The 18,147-nt window shown below is 48.1% G+C and overlaps 1 protein-coding gene across 2 annotated transcripts; it reads right to left on the bottom strand.

Moving 5' to 3' along the window:
• POF1B (POF1B actin binding protein) lies at positions 1 to 17,869 on the bottom strand. 2 transcript variants are annotated; one of them, XM_072929027.1, is made up of 15 exons: positions 17,687 to 17,869; positions 11,630 to 11,668; positions 11,144 to 11,245; positions 9,602 to 9,775; positions 8,544 to 8,674; positions 7,616 to 7,643; positions 6,728 to 6,802; positions 4,485 to 4,577; positions 3,807 to 3,920; positions 3,502 to 3,654; positions 3,296 to 3,406; positions 2,558 to 2,686; positions 2,205 to 2,278; positions 2,001 to 2,115; positions 1 to 975 (listed from the first exon to the last, which is right to left on the bottom strand). In XM_072929027.1, the coding sequence occupies exons 1-15, from the start codon at positions 17,852 to 17,854 to the stop codon at positions 970 to 972; spliced, it is 1,512 nt and encodes a 503-aa protein (XP_072785128.1). In that variant the 5' UTR covers positions 17,855 to 17,869; the 3' UTR covers positions 1 to 969. The 2 variants fall into 2 exon arrangements, with proteins under 2 accessions (XP_072785128.1, XP_030128284.4); XM_030272424.4 differs by lacking the exon at positions 17,687 to 17,869 and adding an exon at positions 16,857 to 17,232.
• Positions 17,870 to 18,147: the final 278 nt, after the last annotated feature.

Raw genomic sequence — 18,147 nt, 5'->3', positions numbered from 1 at the left:
TCCAGAGAGTTAGACTTGGGTTTATTTCATGGTTACAGGTAGCCTCCAGCATTCTTTCCCCATTAAACATTGCCCAGGGTCTATCTGGGACCAGAAATACATGGCTGCAGCAGGAAAGCAAAGCAAGAACCCCACCATAAAAGAGCACCTTTGGATTGCAGCGTTGCAAACTTTCCCTGTGAGTCTCTGTGCTGTGTTGCTCAGACAACTACTGAATCATGAACACCAAATCAGTTTGAAAGAATTTCTGTGGTCCTTCAAGGAGTGGAAATTGTAAATGGCAGGTTGCTCTGATAAGAAAATTAGTCCATGACTTATTTTCACACAAAATTCTTCTATATAAAAATATACCAAGTTCTTGAAAATTTAAAGCACAGCAAATAAATACAGCTGGTTTGGGGCTGAAAATACATAAACTCTGAGGTCAGAAGCATTCTCTAAAATGAGCCTTGGCCCAGCCCTTCAGTGAACTGGGTCCTGCTGGCATTTGCCAGGTCAGAAGCTGGGTTTGATGTAAGTTTTGTCCTTGGTGTCCGAGCTTCCCAGACAGAGGCAGGTGCAAGGTAAGGAGCAGTTTCCAGTGAGGTATTTTTGAAGTTCCCATGGCAGCTCGTGACTCAGCACTGAAAGCAGCTGTGGGAGGGGTGGGACTGACATCAGGGTCATTCCCACTCTCAGCATGAAGAGACAGAACATGGCTACAGGGATGAAGAGGAAAAGGTTTCAGGTGTCTTCTTTTTGTCTCCTAGATTTCCTCAGGACTGGCTGAAGAACAGGAGTTAGTCAAGAACAGCTGAAGTTCACAGAGGGATAGCATCCCACTCTTCCAAGGGAAAAGTGAGTCCTTAATGTTTTCCCAGCCTTCCTCACTATCAGACTGAACCTTTTCTTGGATGCAGAAGAGCAGAAAGTAAAGCAGTTTTAGTGGTTTGTGAACTTGGAGCAGCTCTGAGGGCTCAAAGGCATCTCTCATTCCTAAAAGAAACAAGCACCTTGTTAGAAGAAATACACAAACCTGTTTCTGTTATGAAACAGAACTACCTCCTATAAAGCATCTCATTAATTACCTACTTGTTCACTCTTGTACAGTGTCCAAGGGGACCAGTGAGCCTTTCCTCTGTAGTAAACACTTTATTTTTTCATTTATTGCTGTTTTCTTGCTTGACATTTCACTAGGTTGCAATGCACCTGGGTGAGGTTTAGGGATCAGTGCTATGCATATAGTAAGACTCTGCTCTTTGCCAGTGCTCTGAGTTTTTTGCTTTTTTAATCCTGCTGCAGGCAAGGCCCCCCTGAGGGACATGCCAGGTGTGTTACCTGCCTCTGCTCAGGCTGTCACCGAACTGTCCCCTGGCTGTGTCCCCCCGTGGTTGTGTCCAGGTGCTGCTGTGACCTGCAGCCACCACCCCCTGCTTGGCCACCCTGCCATTACCCTGTAGCCAGGCTTGGCACCACGAGCCCTGCCTGTAACAGAAATAGCTTCTGCAGCCCTGTTTTCTATTTTTACTCTGAATCACTCCTTAAAATGTCAGCACTCTTCTGCATTCCTGGCTCGTCACTGCCCTGGCTCAGAGTGAGTTTCAGGGATGTGGTGCTTTGTATGTTTTAGTGTTGGCTTGGAGTCATTAATGCTCCTAATGCGCAGGAGGAGCACTGCCCTCCCAAATCCCTCCTCACCTGAGAGCACAGCAGGACACAGTCCCTGCCTACCTGCCCAGTACAGCAACACCCCGGGGCCGGTGTTAGACAACGCTGATGCTTTTGTTCAGGGTAATTACGTGCCCGAGAAAACAACAAAAGGTTTTATTTGTACCACACCCACCAATTACTGCCTGCTCTAAGAGCTAGGACAGTTCCCTGGCTGCAGTCAGTCACTTTGCTTTTTGCAGTTCAATTACCACAGGGCACCCCTGAGCTCTCAGTTTGGGTAATACTTGCTTTGAAGTTAAATTGAACACTTATGATTGCAGAGGGAAGAGTCCATCTCCAGGTACACTTACGTGTTTCCAGATCTCTCCAGTCCTCTCAATGACAATGGTTTGTGATTTATTGACAGGTGACGTGACCTTGTAGTCATCAGACAGCAGACCCAGAATAGGATACTGATTCCTGTACCTGTAGAGAGTTGAACAGGTTGCTAAACAGAGCCTAAACAAAGAAAAGCCCAAAGGATGTGTTTTTAAAAAAGATGAATAAGACATTACTTTTTAGTGATGATGGCTGTCACCCCAGGGGACTGACTGCCTGATAACTTCTCTTGCTTCAGTCTGAAGAGTTCCTGAAAAAACCAAAAGCAAACATTGATGTGAAGTCATGTTTTCTGAAGTATCAGTTCACTAAAGCCACAACAAAATATTTGCAGAAATTTGTCTCAACAGTCTGAAAATCTGCCCTTTCAGAAGGCTGGCAGAGGAACAGCATTCAGTTAGAACAAATCCTAACCCCCTTTCCTGAGCCAGGAGAGGACAAGGGGCTTCCTGGTAAGGTTCCACCTACACAGTACATGGAGGCTTAAACACCAAAACGCTTAGAAAAGAAATAACTTGTATTATTTTACCTCTTGCTGTTGTTTAATAAAAGCCTCTTTGTCCTCCAGCAGTGATGTCAGTTCATGCAGCCTCATTTGCAAGTCGCTGTTGCTCCCGTCTCTCCTGGTTATGTCCTGCTGGAACTGGCACAGCTGGGACTGCAGAACAAGGCAGGAGCTCTCAGGTGTGGGGGGCTCTGGGCCCCTCAGCACCCACCCAGGGCTCCAGGGGTGGCATTTCATTAACACCATCAACAGTGAGACCCAGGGATTTTCAGGTCAGGACGTTGAGCCACACAGTAAATTCAGAAAGTGATAATTGGACTGAATTTTACCCAGTATTAATTCAATGATTTTACAGTTCTCACGCTAAACCAACACTGAACCAGTTGAATTGGCTTCCAGAGTTGGAGACTTTTGCCACTGCTTTCCATGAGAGACATTTCCTAAATACAGCTGTGACTGGGATTTATTTTTGTTTCCTATTAAGCATATTTTGACTAATTACTTATATTATCAAGACACACAAAATATCCCTTTAAGACAGCCTACTAATCAGGTTCATCCCTAATTTCTTCATGTAAAGAATGGTTGGGTTTTTTTAAAATCACAGTTTTATGTTCTACTATAAAAGTTTTACACCATCAGCAGTGTCTATGAGTAAAGTAACTGCACAAGCAGAAGACACCCAAGAAGTGCCTGTGGTAGATCTCTGCTGCTGTGAGTGCAGAGCAGCTGTCCCTGCACACAGCCAGCAGAGCCCCTTACCCTGAGGCTGCGGATCTCCCTGTCCTTGTCCTCCCTCAGGCTGTTGATCATCTCCACGTAGCGGCTGGAGAGCTCGTCTGTCGTGGTCTGCAGGGTCGGGCTGGAGCAGCTCTGCAGCACAGAATCCAGTTTGATTTACAGAGTTGTCATTGTTAGTTTTCCTACACTGATCCCTCCGAGTCTGGGACTTGGCTACTGCACCTCACCTGCAGCTTGAGGCTCTGGATCTCCTGCTCCAGGGCCCTCTTGCTGTACTCCAGCTCCTTCAGCTGGCAGTCCTTGTTGCCCTCGCTGAGCCGCAGGGACAGGAGCTGTTCCTCCAGGGAGCGGCATCTGGCAGTGCTGTCCCTGAGCCCTTGCTGGAAAGCACAGGGAATGAGCACATGGAATTCCTCAGGGGAGGAACAGCATCACACACACAACAGGCAGCAGTTACTCAGAGCACCCAAAGTCAGCAAATTGCCCCCATGTTGGTTGCCTGGAATGACACTGGAAATGTTTCGTGATTCACCTGCTGCTGACGATTGTTCTCCCTCAGAGAAGCCAGCAGTGTTTCATACTCTTTCACTTGGGAATCCTTAAAAGCCAAATCCTTCTTCAGCAAGACATTGTCAGTTTCCAGCTTCTGCAGGACAAAAGTCAAAAGTTTTCAGTAAATTCTTCCCATAAAGTGCAACATAGTCATTAATACAGGGATGTTTTAGAACTGAGAAAATGCTCAACTTTCTTGAAAGTCTGGGGTTTAGGTACATAGCACACACTGTGGCTTTGTGTTGGGTGGTGAGCACTGGGATCCTGGACACTGCCCTTCCAGTCTGCCCCAGAAACAATTTAAATAGAAGCCAACAAAAAAAACCCAAATAAACACCATCCCAAACCTAAGCCCACTGCACCCACTCCTTGCTCTGTGCTCAAGTTCAAACTCTTCTCCCTGAACTTTGCATTTTCCAGGACAATGCTGTGACATTCCCAGCAGTGCCGAGCACTTGGGCTGGTGTGGGGAACAACAGGAATTGTCTGCTGCCGACAGCCACAGCCACAGGGCTGGGCTGGCTGAAGGCAGAGAACCCGTGGAGCTGCCAAAGCCACCCGTGTCCATCCAGCCCCCTGAGGCACTGCCAGAGCCAGGAATGCCAGCCCTGGGCTCCTGCTGCCAGCTGGGAGCAGCGGGATGAGGAGCAGCACTCACCCCCAGGTCATCCTGCAAATGGCAGAGCTCCTCCCGCAGGTTCTTGAAGGTGGAGAGCACCAGTCTCAGGGATTTGTCCGATGTCGCTCTCATCTGGGAGGGAAAAAATGAAAAGGATAATTGGGATTAATTAGGCAGCTTTGTTTACAGTGTGCCTGACCAGAGGTAGAACAGAAACTGCTTTACAGGTGACAGTAACTTCTAAAACCATTGCACGTCCTTTGAAGTGCCCACAGTTTCTGCAGGAAACGTTTCCACTGCACTTTGTTCTGCAAATGCCAGTGTTCCATTTCTGCCTTGTAACACAGGACAACATTGTTAAAATGGAAGGAACAACGGGGTAAGGAACTGCCTTTGTACACCAATAAAGGAAAAAATAAATGTGTTAATATTGTACAATTATTATTGGAGCTTTAAAAGCTTTGTGCTTACATTGATTTTAAAAAAATTACTGCCCTGCCTGAAAAGGCACAGAGGAATGAGTCATGTTTGAGATCTGGCAAAGCTTTGGGCTCAAGGATGAGGGAATTTAATTAACATTTTTAAAAATTCAAATGAAAAAAGCTCATACAGCCAACTCCTCCCTTTAAAAGGAAAAAGATCCCAAAGATGAAAGGAGTCACCTGGATGAAAGAGAAAACTATTAAGTGACCACAGCCCAACACTGTTCTCCTTTGGAATGTTAATTTTAATGCCTTTAATAGCTGTGTATTGATTCAGGTGAAAATATAAATTGTTGCATTTCATGATACATTTATAACATTTAAAAGAAGGAAAATAGACTTTGAAAAGACACACAAAATAACTCCTCAAGTTGTAACACTCTTGGAGGGGCTAAATATTCTGTGTAAAACTGTGGGTTTTTTTCCTGTCCAGATTAAAGTGAAACCCCCCTGTGTGTTCCCTTAATTTGGAGATCTTATGCCTTCTATCTGTATGGGGATTGGCCCTTGCCCAGTTTTTTTATCCCCAGTGGTGCCATGGCGTGTCTGAGACTTCATTCCTGGAGTAACTCACCTTTTTTTGTTTTGTAATTAAAGTGGAATTTCACTTTTGCCTTATGGTTTTGTTGGTTTTATTCTGTAATACACTATAGGGTAGTTTGAAAGAAGGAATTGAGTTAATGGTGAAATTTAAACTATAAAAATGTAAGTAAAACCCCACTCAGCAATTGCTTAGTGCTAGAGGTTGCTAAATCCCAGAGGTGCCATGTGCTTCTCCAGTGGAATTTTCCTCTGGTCATTCCCAGCTCGGGATCCTGGGCTGTGCAAACCCTTCCCTCCCAGCTCTGTCCTGGTGGCCAGGGGCTCTGAGAGCACCCTGGGTGGATCCTGACAACACCTGCTTCCCCAAAAGCCATTCTGGCTGCATTTTACAGTCACAGCTGGGAGGGTGTAAAACCAGCTGGACACAGAGACAACAGGAAATGCCTGTTCAGCTTTTTCACCTGGAGCTGAACCTCCTCATACTGGCTGGAATGTCCATGGGGTTGATGTCCATCTTCCTTGTCAGAGAAGCACAAAATAATTCCAGTTGGAGGGGATGGGGGAGGTCAGATCAGGGCAGCTGCAAACTCAGACCAGGCTGCTCCTTCTCAACTTCATTTCAATGCATTTTTTTTTTTTTACCAGGAAGCAATTCCAAGGTGCAGCTCCCAGGTAGGATCACCCTGCCCCTACCTGAGGGAGCCCAGATCAGGACACTCCTGCTGAGGCTGCCCTGACACATCTGCCTGGCAAAGGCAGCTCTGAGGGCTGAGCTGTGCTTTTGGCATCCAGCAGCAAACACAGCCATTCCTGTTGTGGTTCAGGTGTAAAGGGTTTTGTCCTCCTGGGCTGGTTCTTCAGCTCCCTTCCTCCCTCCTCCATGCCCAGCCACGGGGTTGGGCTGGGGGCAGGTGGGATTCAGGCTCTGCTTCTGGGTTTTTAGCACCTCCTAGTTGTGTTTGGGTTTTAAAGCCCTAATACACAACACAGAAAGATAAAAGGTCTCTGTTCTCCTGTCAGTGTTCAAAAGCCAAGACAGTTTCCAGTGAAACTGCAGGAAAACCCCAGCAGAGCTCAGTTTAAAACACACAGCTGGACTGTGGGTCCATGTGACACTTCCTTGGAAGCCACCATTCCAGCCCCCTCACTCTAGAAACAACGGGATGGGGGAATACAGAGTGAAGGTGCCATGTACACATGGTTGTATACACACTCCAGTGTGTGAGCCAGCCCCTACAGGCTGCCAAGCTCCCATACCTGCAGGAGATAACGAATCTGCTGCTTTGTTGCCTCAGACAGTCCTTTGGGAATTAATTCTTCAATATCTTCAGTCTAAGCAAAGAAGGGAGGAAAGGGGAGACATCTTGATTAAGAATTTTGCCTGGTAGATTAGTAATGTGGTTTCTTCATTAATTACACAGCTCTGCTATGAAAAACATCCTTAGTACAAGGCAAATAAGAACAAAAATAGATCAAAGTCTATCTAGAAAACTTCTGAAGTCTTTTATATGTGGGGCATGTACAAAGTGAGATAAAGTGATACATGAAGCATATATTCAAATCCTTAAATTCAACATTTAAAAGGAGTATTTAAACCAATCCTCTCTCAGGGATTAACAGCTGATGCTACAACTCAGTTTATGGTGGGGCAAAACCTCGTGTTTCTGAGCGGGCTGCCAGTAAACCCCAGATGACCACCAGGAGATGCTGCCAGGGTTCAGTGGCATTTGCTTCCTGCAGGTGAACCCTGGACAGGTATTTCTGCCCCATTCACACTGAATGCCTTCAAAGGTGCAGCACCTGCTGCTCAGCAGCAGCTTCACTGGCCAGGGAGTGAAAGAGCCTTTGCAAAAAACACATTGTAAAAATACAGGTACCTGTGCAAGTCATTTTCCAGTGAAACCATTATCAGAACAGCAGGAGAGACTTCCAAAATTTGACTCTCATACTGGAATAATCCAATTTCTGAAGTTTCCTTTCAGTATATCACATTTGCAAATGCCTGCCTGGCAGCTTTCGGGCTCTGAATGTTTTTACAAGCAGGAAGCATTAACTAACAAAGACCAGCCTCCTTCATTTCAACTGCTTTGGCTTTATTTGCTTGAACCCTCCCCCAGAGGTGTCAGGGCACAGCCTGAGCCTTACCTGGCACGTGAATTCAATGTCGTGGTTCCTGTAAAACACAAAAAGGATTCAGGCATATTCGCCACTAAAAGATTATCCGGACAATACAGAGCAAGGATCTTTCTCAGCTGAAGAGTCATTACTGTCCCCCTGTGGAGGAACTTCTGGGGAGAGTGGAGTCCTACAGCAACACAAACACAGGCTGACTATCCCCAGTCCTTTGGGCACTTATCCCAATTATGGGCAGTTAACCCAATTACTCCCTTAATTACCTGGGTAATGGTTCGCCCACAACTCTGCTGCAATTCCCTGCCCTGCCCCAAGTGTTGATTCGGCATTCTCAGGGTTTCTGTGATGGTTCAATTCCTTTTTTCCCCTGCCACAGGACCACTTTCCTTATTCGGTGACCTTGGAAGGCACCAGACAGGATGGGGAGTGAGGGGGAAGAATGAGGGTGATGGGAGGGAAGGGGGGAAGGTTGTGCATGGCACTGCCTGCTGTGACTCCAATTTCTTTCCACAGATGGAATGCAGGGCTCTGCAGAAAATATGCTTAATGTTCATTTGGATGTAGAGACTGAGCTTTATGCCTTTAATCCATGACACAACATCACAGCAGCACTGAGGAAATTTGGATGTTTGGATTGTTTCTTCAGGACACAGCAATAGAATTGTGTCATGAGATATATGTCAGAGCGTGCTGTAAGCTCTTGTTTGCTCAATGTACAAACACATGTGGGAGACACAATTTTTAAGCATCACAGGCAATAAATTTCCTTGGCTTACAGCATTTCTATGTCCTCAGTTATTTGTAAATCAGATGAATTTGCAAAACATCCAGACAATTCCAGGTGTCACGAAGAAACAACCAATTCACAAACAACACTGTCCCAGTCAGCTGTGCAGTGCTGGTATCTGGGACGTGGCAATGGCAGGTCCAGAGGCAATACCTTGTCCCAATCTTCTCCACGTGCTGCAGCAGGCAGCTGTACAGGTCATTGCTCTTGCGGTGCAGCTCGGCCAGCAGCTCCCCAAAGAAGCGACAGTCCAGCTGCTCGGGGCTGTCCTGGGGGCAGCTCACCTGCCAGGAGACAGGCAGGGCATCAGAACACATCCCTTCTTTGGGATGGAAGCTGAACATAAAAATGCTATAGGTAGGATTTGGGTCTGGCTGCTCTTAGCAATTTTCAATTTATTTACACTTAATAGTGAGTCTTCCATGTCTGCTGGTTTTCAATAAACTGTACAGAGAGGAATGACTTCCTTTAGAACAACAAGAACCAGGCCAAGTCCTGCTCCCACAGCAGTGTGCTCAGCCCAAGCTCAGTGTGCTGAGCTGGCTGATGGGAGTGCCCAGCCCTGGAAGGTTCTGCACAGGTCTGACTGAGGTCCTCAGGGTGTTTGTCACCCAAACACTGACTGGGTGCACAGGAGGGACCTGCTGCACTCCCTCCCCAGCCGCACTAACAGGCTGCAGGTACACCAGGAAGCTCCCTTCGTGCTTCCACTGAATTTGTGTCAACAACTTTTGCATCAAATTGAAATGCATTTGAAGCCCTGGCTGATCAGCATAGGAGGGAAGGAACCCTGAGCTGATGTTATAAAGCAATGTGTGTTTCCTCCCAAAGCAGAGGCTGTACATCTCTCAGTCTTTGTGTACAGACTGACAGGTGAAACCCGCCTGAATTGATGAGTAGAGAAAATCAAAACCAAACAGCCCCGTGAGACTGAGCCCAGTTAAACCCCACGGGCTCATCTCAGTCAGCGCACACCTGAGCACAGGCCTGTGACAGCAAGAAACACAACTCTCCAACAGCCTTCCCCCTCCAACAGCACGTGAGAAAGCCTCGGACAGTCCCAGACAGACACACAGACCCTGCTCAGCGACAAGGGTGAGTGTCCACACAAACCTCTGGAGGCTGCAGAGCCATCAAACCGCTCATTCCCGCAGTTTTTTATCCCCAGTGGTGGCTAAGAACAAACCCAGAACAAGCAGCGGAGCCCTCACCAGCTCGGGGGGCGCCGTGCCCCTCCTCACGGGGTGTCCCCGGCAGTCGTCGGTCCCCGGGCCCGGGCACAGCTCGCAGGGACTGCCCGTCTGTGTCTGCTGGCACTGCTGCGTGACCGCGAGCGGCGGGCACTGCTGGCACGGCTCCGGCGGGCACACCTGGAACTGCCGCTCCTGCCACGGAAAGGACTGTTAGTGCTGGGCCTGCAGGGATGGGAAATGCCCTGCTGGGACAGAAAGGGTTAATGCTGGGCACAGCAGGGATGGGAAATGCCCTGCTGGGGCAGAAAGGGTTAATGCTGAGAAATGCCCTGCTGGGGCAGAAAGGGTTAATGCTGGGCCTGCAGGGATGGGAAATGCCCTGCTGGGGCAGAAAGGGTTAATGCCAGGCACAGCAGGGATGGGAAATGCCCTGCTGGGGCAGAAAGGGTTAATGCTGGGCACAGCAGCAATGGGAAATGCCCTGCTGGGACAGAAAGGGTTAATGCCGGGCACTGCACCAACCTCAACAGTGAGTGAAATCTGCCCGTGACTGGCAGTGCTGGTGGTGGTTTTGGATGTTTTAATAATCCAAATTAAATTGCTTTCATACCTAACTGAACGTGAGTTTGCCTCACACTTTCCTACTCCAGGGCTGCAATTCACCAATTTTCCTTCCAATTTTAGTAGCTGCCAGGGAGAAGCACAAGCAAAAATCCTTTCCCAAGGTGGATGTCCCACTACACATGAAAATTTCCTTTAGGACTATGCTCCTGATGTGACTTAAATCTAAACATAGCCCAGGTAAAAAAAAATCGTAAGTAAAACTACGATTTCTAGGGCTAAACTCCACAATTTTTTATTCTTTTCATTGCACATCATCTGCAGAAAGACAGAAGCTGTTATTTGTAATTACGTTTTTTTTTCTTTTCCACTTCAGAGACTGGATATCACAGAATTCAGCTGTCTAAAATCCAGAGAGCCATGAAAAGTTCCTTTTTAAAAAACCAAGTAAAAAACCTCAGGTAAACCACTCTGACATATGCTAAATTTCAAGATTTCTTCCCTGTTGGAAATGTTTCAGAGCAATAAAATGGAGCGATATTTTTGCTACTGATAAAACAACAATTGGGAGATGAAATTTCAGACAGGTTTGCCAAATACATTTTTTTCAAGAGTTAGCAAAAAAAATTTAATTTTTAATATTTTTTTCTAAAAATGTATCTTGGTTGTTCTGTTATGAAGCTATTGCAAGAAACTGATTCGCAGCTACTATTCACATATAGACTAACAGTATTAGAGATACAACAGCAGTTTTCATTGTTAGTTAATAATAAATTCTTTGGAAAAATATGTCAAATATTCCACCTTCTGCTCTCCTTAAATATTGCTTCATTTACTTTGAGAATGTCTCCTAGATCACAACAAGGCACTTCTCAGGTTGGCAGCTACACCTAACAAAAATAAGAAAAAAATCCAGAACCAACCCAACCCAGACACATCAATTTCCTGCTACCAACTCAATGTTCTTCCTGCAATAGATAATATAAACACCCAACTTACTTGGAGGGGATTTAATAGCTCATATTTTCTTATTGTTTTTTCATAGATGACATTATTTCCAGGAGAGAAACTTGCCCCTCTAAGAAAAGGGGATAATGGCTCCTGTAAAACACACAAACAAAAACATCCATAAATCTTGTCAAAGAGCAAGCTCAGGATTAGTGTAATTCTAACTAAAAATAGATAATTTAAAGATATGTGAGATGTCCTTTAAGATGTGAACATGTGAATGAGTGTGTGTTCATTTGGAAACAAAGTGGTTGTGCTTGGATAGGGACTATGTGAAATAAATACAGTAGAAACAGTTAATAATTAATCGATATTAATAAAGACTTAAATGCTGAGAGGTGGGAGCCTGAGTGGCCATTCTGCAGTGTTTCCAATCCCTCAGAATTGCATCTCTCACCCTCAGAGGTGTGAGCTGTGTGCTCAGAGTTTATCACCCCCTGTGGAGGAGCTGAGGGAAGTCCAGCACAGTTTCCCTACCTGATCCGGGTTCTCGATAATGATCCTGCGGATGGTGCCCTGCAAGGAAGGAAAAAGGGTCAGAGATTACTGCACCTCAATCTCTAACAGCTTTTCTGGCAGAGGAATCTGATTATGGACATTGGCTGTAAATACTTTGGGATCCACTGGCCACAATCACCTGGAGATGTTTTAAACCCAGAGCCTTCACCCCAAAGGAACTGGTCCATGTGCAGCAAGACAAGGCACAATCCTTCACTGCATTTTAAGAGCTGGGCTTTTCTCAATCCCCTCTTTGCTGGTCTGAGGGAATTAGTCCATATTTTCTGTAAGTGCAGCATAACAGGCTACAAATCAAAGCTGGATGAGGCTTCTTGGGTCCCATGTCCCAGTCCATCTCTTTTATTTTCAGTTTTTTCATGTTACACATCAAACTCAGCTGGTGTAGATGGAGATGCATAATATTCTTTTTGTTTCACCAAGGCATGAAAATTGGGATTTTGCTTAAACTCAGAAATAACAGGTAGAGGAGCTGCCCAACAACCCCCTGGGTCACACCCAGTGCATACAGCTCCACAGCTGCCACCTCTGGGAATGATGCCCACGTGGAGCATCTGCACATTCCTGGATGAAAAATGAGATGGGCTTCTTTAAATTACAAGAATCTGTCCCTGGCAGCAGCTTTGTTTTCAAATAGATTTCCTTGGGTTTTGCCCCAGCACTGTCTAGAAGCAATTGCAGACACTGTCCTCCCCAGTTCTAACAAATCACACATTGCTTCAACCCTTCACATCCAGGTCTTGACCCAAACAAGCAGAGCTCCCACTGAACCCAGTCTAAGACTGGGCAATTTGTCAGTTTGCAGCATACTGTTTATCCTCCCTCACAGCACAAACCTCCAATTTTCATAATGAATCATTTCTTCCCCAAAGCCAGGGGGAAGTTTATGTTGCTGCAGTTCAGTCTCAGACACATTCTCAGCCAGGTGAGAGCAGCTCTGAAGTAGGTCAGGTTTCCTATCAACTGTTGCATAAGTTTAGGAAGCCTGGAGCAGTTTTCCAAACCTCTCAAGAGTGAATCATAACAGCAGCAGGAAAGAGAAACAAAAGTAGAAAAGAAACTGTTTTTGCAGCAGTCAGAGTAATTAAGAAATTTCAAAATTAAAAGAGTTGCAGAAACTTGGGGAGCTGCTCAGCGCAGCTGCCACCCCATGGGCCAGCAGGACTCTGGGGACACAAACAGAGAGGTGGAACATGCAGCCCAATCCTTCACACCAACACCTGCAGAACTGCAGCTAAAAAGTGAAACACTCAGCACAGGAATGGCCACTGGTCCTTCCTGCAGCCCGGTGTCAGAGCAGGCACAGCCTGAGCCCGGTGTCCATGAGGAGCACAGGAGCTGTGGCACCGGAGAGCCGTGGGACAGCAGGGACAGCTTCATCCCAGCATGGGGACAACACACGGCCATTGTGTGACACTGAACAGCAGCCCTGGAATTCACTGAAAGGTGGCACAAACGTGCCAGGATTAACTCAAAGTCTGGAGAGGATAATATCCAGGGTGTCTCAGAGGAATAAACCCACAGCAGAGGAGTCTGGAGCATTTTAAGTTGAAACAGACCTTTATAATATTCTCATTGTATATGCACTATTATACAGAACCTAAGAATGTTTTGCCTGGATAAAATTATGCTTATTTTTGAGATACCCAAACTCTTTCATTTTCAAAGAACTGCTTTACAAACAGAGATTTGCCTGCCCTTTCTCCCATTCCAGCCAAGCAGGCTGGACTGGCACAGGCTGGGAGGGGACCAAGAGGCTGTGTCTGTGCCAGCCTGGATTGCCCACACACAGCTCAGGGCTCTGCACAAGGAGGTGCCACCTCCAAGGCTCTGGAGCTGTCCCCCAGCAGTGGGGACACTGCCATGGGAAGGGATCTCGGGCTGTTTCTGTTTTCCAGCATTCCCAAGGGGCACAGCTCAGGCAGTTCAGAAGTGTCTGGAGATGCAGCATTTTCTAGCGGGGAGAAGGAAGGGGAAGGTGGGATTCCAAAGGGAAAGCCCAGTGCTGTTGTGGGTTTGGAATTCAGGACAGCCTGACCAGTCAGTCTGGGTCTGTTTTACAGGATCACAGATTGGTTTGGTTTGGAAGGGACTTTAAAGTTCTTCCCGTTCCAACCTCTGTCCATGAGGCTTATAAGGACAATTTTAAAAGGTAACACTAAAACTTCCATTAATATTTTTGCAAGTCTTTAAGATTTCTAAATAAGATATTTTAATTTTAGAATAAACATTTGATAGATTTACCCTTAGTGTGCCAATTTTATGTAGAAGCAATCAAATGTCCTCTTTTTTAATTTAAATTTCAACAGGTAACCCTTGGCTTCAGCCAACCCAGAGATGAAAGTGAAAATTTCATCTATGTCAAAGGCCTTTATCCACAACACATTGTCTGTCTAATTACAAGCAATCCAGTCATCTGCTCATAATTTATGAGTTGCAGTTGGCAGGTGAAATGGGGAAATGGCAGGCTGTGTTTGAGGCTGTTACAACACAGACCAACCCTAAAGCTGGTTAATATTACACCATTTTCATGGGAGCCCTTTGCACGTCACAGAACTGAGCCCAGCCACACAAACACCTGACTCCCAGAATTTCTCACACGGACAGAGAACCTCTACAAAGCCTGTCAGGGTTTTGCCCTCTGCAAACATTTTGTATGTGCCACTTCAAAAATTATCTTTTCATGACCATGGAGAAGGGATTCATACACATAAGCCACACTGGAAGGGAATTTATTCCAAACACTTCTCATTTAGATCAAGCAGAGCAAAATTTGCTGTGAATTGCTCCAAGGACAAAACATACCACGAAAGTAAAAAACCCCCGAATCCTGAACCACAAAAAATACCAGCACATGTGCTCTGTGCACACAGCAATTTCAAATTCTCCCTCTCTCCAGCTTATTAAAAGTGTACATAAACACAGGAGCACACCCCAGCCAGATGACTGGAGACTGTATCAACAGGGATGTACCTGTCTGTTATTGTTAATCCACACAAGCTCTGCAGAAGCAAATTAAATATTCTGTAAAACAGCCCTTTGCTTTAGCAGCAGTACAGAGCTGAAGCTTCAGCTTTGGGCTGCCACTAACCCCAAATTCTCCTGTTAGAACAAACACAATGGGAGTTTGGTTGGGTCCATTACTCACTTTATGTGGCCCTACCCAATGGGCTCAAAGGGCAACTGATCCACTCTTCGGGAATGTCCTACACCCCTCCCAGGGCTTCTCCCATTCAGCCCAAGTGTGCCACTTCTGCCTCCTCCCAGCTGACTTCCCTGTTTGGTACTGTTTTCTGCTTTAATAACTTCCTAATAATCTGTATTAGGCGCCTTCCTTCTCCACCACTGAAACTGCAACCCACACAAAGCCTGACTGAGCTACACCCTCTTGTCTTTAAAGTCCCGTCCAGCAAAACACTTCAGCAAGAAATTCGTTTTCATCAGCAGGACATAATGGATTCAGTGACTACAACAGATGTTGAAAATTAAACATCCTCCATAAAGCAGCGACAGCATTTGAGTCTGTAATCCTTGTTCACGTACTTATCTAGGCAGAGGAAGCCTGGGACTGCAATGTTTATGCCCATGAATATTTAATTAATTAACTGCAATTCAGACTATCATCCAGCCTAGCTGAGCAGATCACTTATCTGGAGGTGAGACCTGTGTTTACACTCCTGCCCTACATCTTGCAAAAGAGGATTAACAACCTGGACACAGAGGGAATGGCTCTGCCATTACCAACTCCTACAAAGCCTTATGATCACAGACCAGTTCAGGCTGGAAAACTCACCAAGATCATCGAGTCCAACCATTCCCCAGCACGGCCAAGGCCACCACTCAACCATGTCCTCGAGTGCCACAGCCACACATTTCTGAACCCTTCCAGGGACGGTGAGTCCACCAGTTCCCTGGGCAGTCTATTCCAATGTTTAACCATCTATTCCATGAAGAATTTTTTCCTAATATCCAACCTAATCCTCTGCTAGCACAACTTGAGGTTGTTTCCTCTTGTCCTTATATTAGTGCAGCTGCTCACTCGCTTCCTAGGATTTACATAAACCATCCTGGAGAGGAGGGCAGCCCTCAAACTATGCAAATATTGCTTTGAAAGGAATGCAGATCTTGTATTGGTCTTAATCCAGACTCTTTTTGATAGGTAAATATAACAAGAGACAGAAAATTCAGTAAGAGTTCATCTTGAAGCAAATGTACATTGACATTTGAGTACAGCAGAGCAATCCTATCGATGTTAATGGCATTCTGTTGTATGAATAAAAATTGGCTTGAGAATAAATTTTGATCTCCTTTCTGCTTTATCAGTTAAATATGTTCTTAAGCTATTGGTTTCTAGTTTTAATATACCATTTGTATGTGTTAAAATGACATTAAATTCCACCGATACTTTCAAGCCGTGCCTTGGATGCACACACAACCAACCTGCTGAACTGCATTGCGAGGGCTTTCCAAGCCCAACTCCAACACCTGAGTCGCGGACCTTATTAAGCACCATCGATGCAAAGAGCACTAATAAGCACACAGGCTTCGTGTTCCATTTGCATGGGCAGCCCCAAGGCAGCAGAGCCGCGCGGTGACATCCCGGCGTGGGAAGGGAGCGGTGGCACCGGGGCTGGGCCGTGCCAGAACCGGCAAAAACCGCGTGGAAAGGGTGGGAAAGGGAGACACCGGGGCCAGTGACCGCATCCGTGCCCGGGGACAGCGCGGAGCGGCTTTTCCACAGCGGGAAATGCGCGGGGCGAGCGGAGGGGCCGGGCTGGGCCCGTCCCATCCCCGGGGGACCCGGGCTGAGGAGACCCTCCGGACCCGTCCCACCCCTGGAGGAGCTCGGCCAGAGGAGATCCTCTGGACCCGTCCGACCCCTGGGGGAGCCCGGCCAGAGGAGACTCTCTGCCCGCCGGGCGCACCCGCAGCTCCCGGGTCCGGCTTCGGCTTCGACGGCCCCTCATCCCGGGAGGGAGCCGGGTCCCGGGCCGGGAGCAGCACCGCGGGGCCGGGAGCCGGGGCCGGGGGCAGCCCTCTCATCCCGGGACGGAGCCGGGGCCCGGGCCGGGAGCCGGGGCCGTGGGCAGCCCTCTCATCCCGGGCGGGAGTTGGGGCTGGGGCCGGGGCAGCCCCCGCGGGGTCGGACCGGGGTCGGACCGGGGCCGGGCCGGGCCGTGTCCCGTACCTGTGGCGGGTCGCAGCCGTGCCCGCAGTCCAGCGGCGAGGCGGCCCGGGAGGAGCAGGAGGTGCTGACCCGGCGGCAGCCCGGCCCGTAGGTGCGCACCCGGTCGTAGGCCACGGCGCCGTCCTGCTGCTGGTGCGGAGCGGGGTCCAGGCAGGGCAGCGGCCGCGCCGGCTCCGGGCACGGCGGGGGCTCGGGGCAGGGCGGCGGCTCGGGGCAGGGCCGGCGGACGGGCAGGGTGCTGTAGTGCTGCTGCCGGCGGTAGTAGTGCTGCTGCTGGAGGTGCGGGGGCAGCGCGGGCGGCTGCGGCTGCTGCTGCGCCCCGAACATCGCGGCGGGACTGCGGCGGCGGCGGGGCCGGCCCGGCTTTACCTGCGCGGGCCGCGCCTTGGGCGGATCCGCACCTGCGGGCGGGGAGCCCGGCCCGGCCCCGCCCCGGCACCGGCACCGGCCCCGGCCCGGAGCGGTACCGCAGCGGCTCCCGGTACAGCACCGCAGCCAGCATCACCCAGCCCCGCGCTGGGAGAAAAGCACAGCCCCGCAAAGCGCTTTGCTGCTGTTCTCTTCGCAACATCTAAACCCGTACTTACCTTCTGCGCAAATGAACTTAAATGTTCTTTTCACGGGAGGTTATGAACTTGGGCACAGAGCCTTTCCCACCCGCGGTGGCCGCGGTGGCGTTTGGCGGCTCGCAGGAGGAAAGGAGCCCGTTCTGTACCTGCATCCCTGCTCTGGGCTGCCCTCAGTGAGCTGAGCGTCCCAGCATGGTCTGGGTTGAAATGCACCTCAAAGCCCAACCAGTTCCATCCCCTGCCATGGGCAGGGACACTTACCACTGTCCCAGGTTGCTCCAAGCCCCATCCAACCTGGCCTTGGACACTTCCAGGGATGGAAAAACCATAGCAGCTCTGGGCAACCTCTGCCAGGGCCTCACCACCCTCAAAGGGAAGGATTTTTCCCATTATCCCATCTAATCCCACCCTCTGCCAGTTGGAAGCCATTCCCCCTTGTCCTGTCATTCCCAGCTCTCAACATTATGTATGAAATATCTCACAGTTCTGATCTAGAAAGGATGGAGTTTGTTATTCAAATCTCAGTTTGCAGAGAAGAATGTGAACTTGGTTTCTCAATCCAGCATATTTTGAGTTGGATTCCTCTGGCAGCGTCAGGCAAGCCCTAACCGAGAACATAACTTTGTTCTGCAAGGTCATGTAGCAATAACATAATTGTAGAATCCTGTGTAATGAATATTCTTCTTAATGATAAACCTGAAATTCTTAATTTTGTCAGTTTG

Source organism: Taeniopygia guttata, chromosome 4A (genome assembly GCF_048771995.1).
Source record: "Taeniopygia guttata chromosome 4A, bTaeGut7.mat, whole genome shotgun sequence".
NCBI lineage: Eukaryota > Metazoa > Chordata > Aves > Passeriformes > Estrildidae > Taeniopygia > Taeniopygia guttata.
Note: the sequence above shows the minus strand (reverse complement) of the source record. Positions and strands in the feature narration are given on the sequence as shown.

Coding starts and splice junctions, on each gene's coding strand:
- POF1B (XM_030272424.4), bottom strand. CDS start 17,183: ATGTTCGGGGCGCAGCAGCAGCCGCAGCCGCCCGCGCTGCCCCCGCAC. Junction 8,675..9,601: donor GCACGGCGCCCCCCGAGCTG/GTGAGGGCTCCG, acceptor GTCTCCTGGCAG/GTGAGCTGCCCCCAGGACAG. Junction 3,407..3,501: donor TCCAGAGCCTCAAGCTGCAG/GTGAGGTGCAGT, acceptor TCTGTGCTGCAG/AGCTGCTCCAGCCCGACCCT.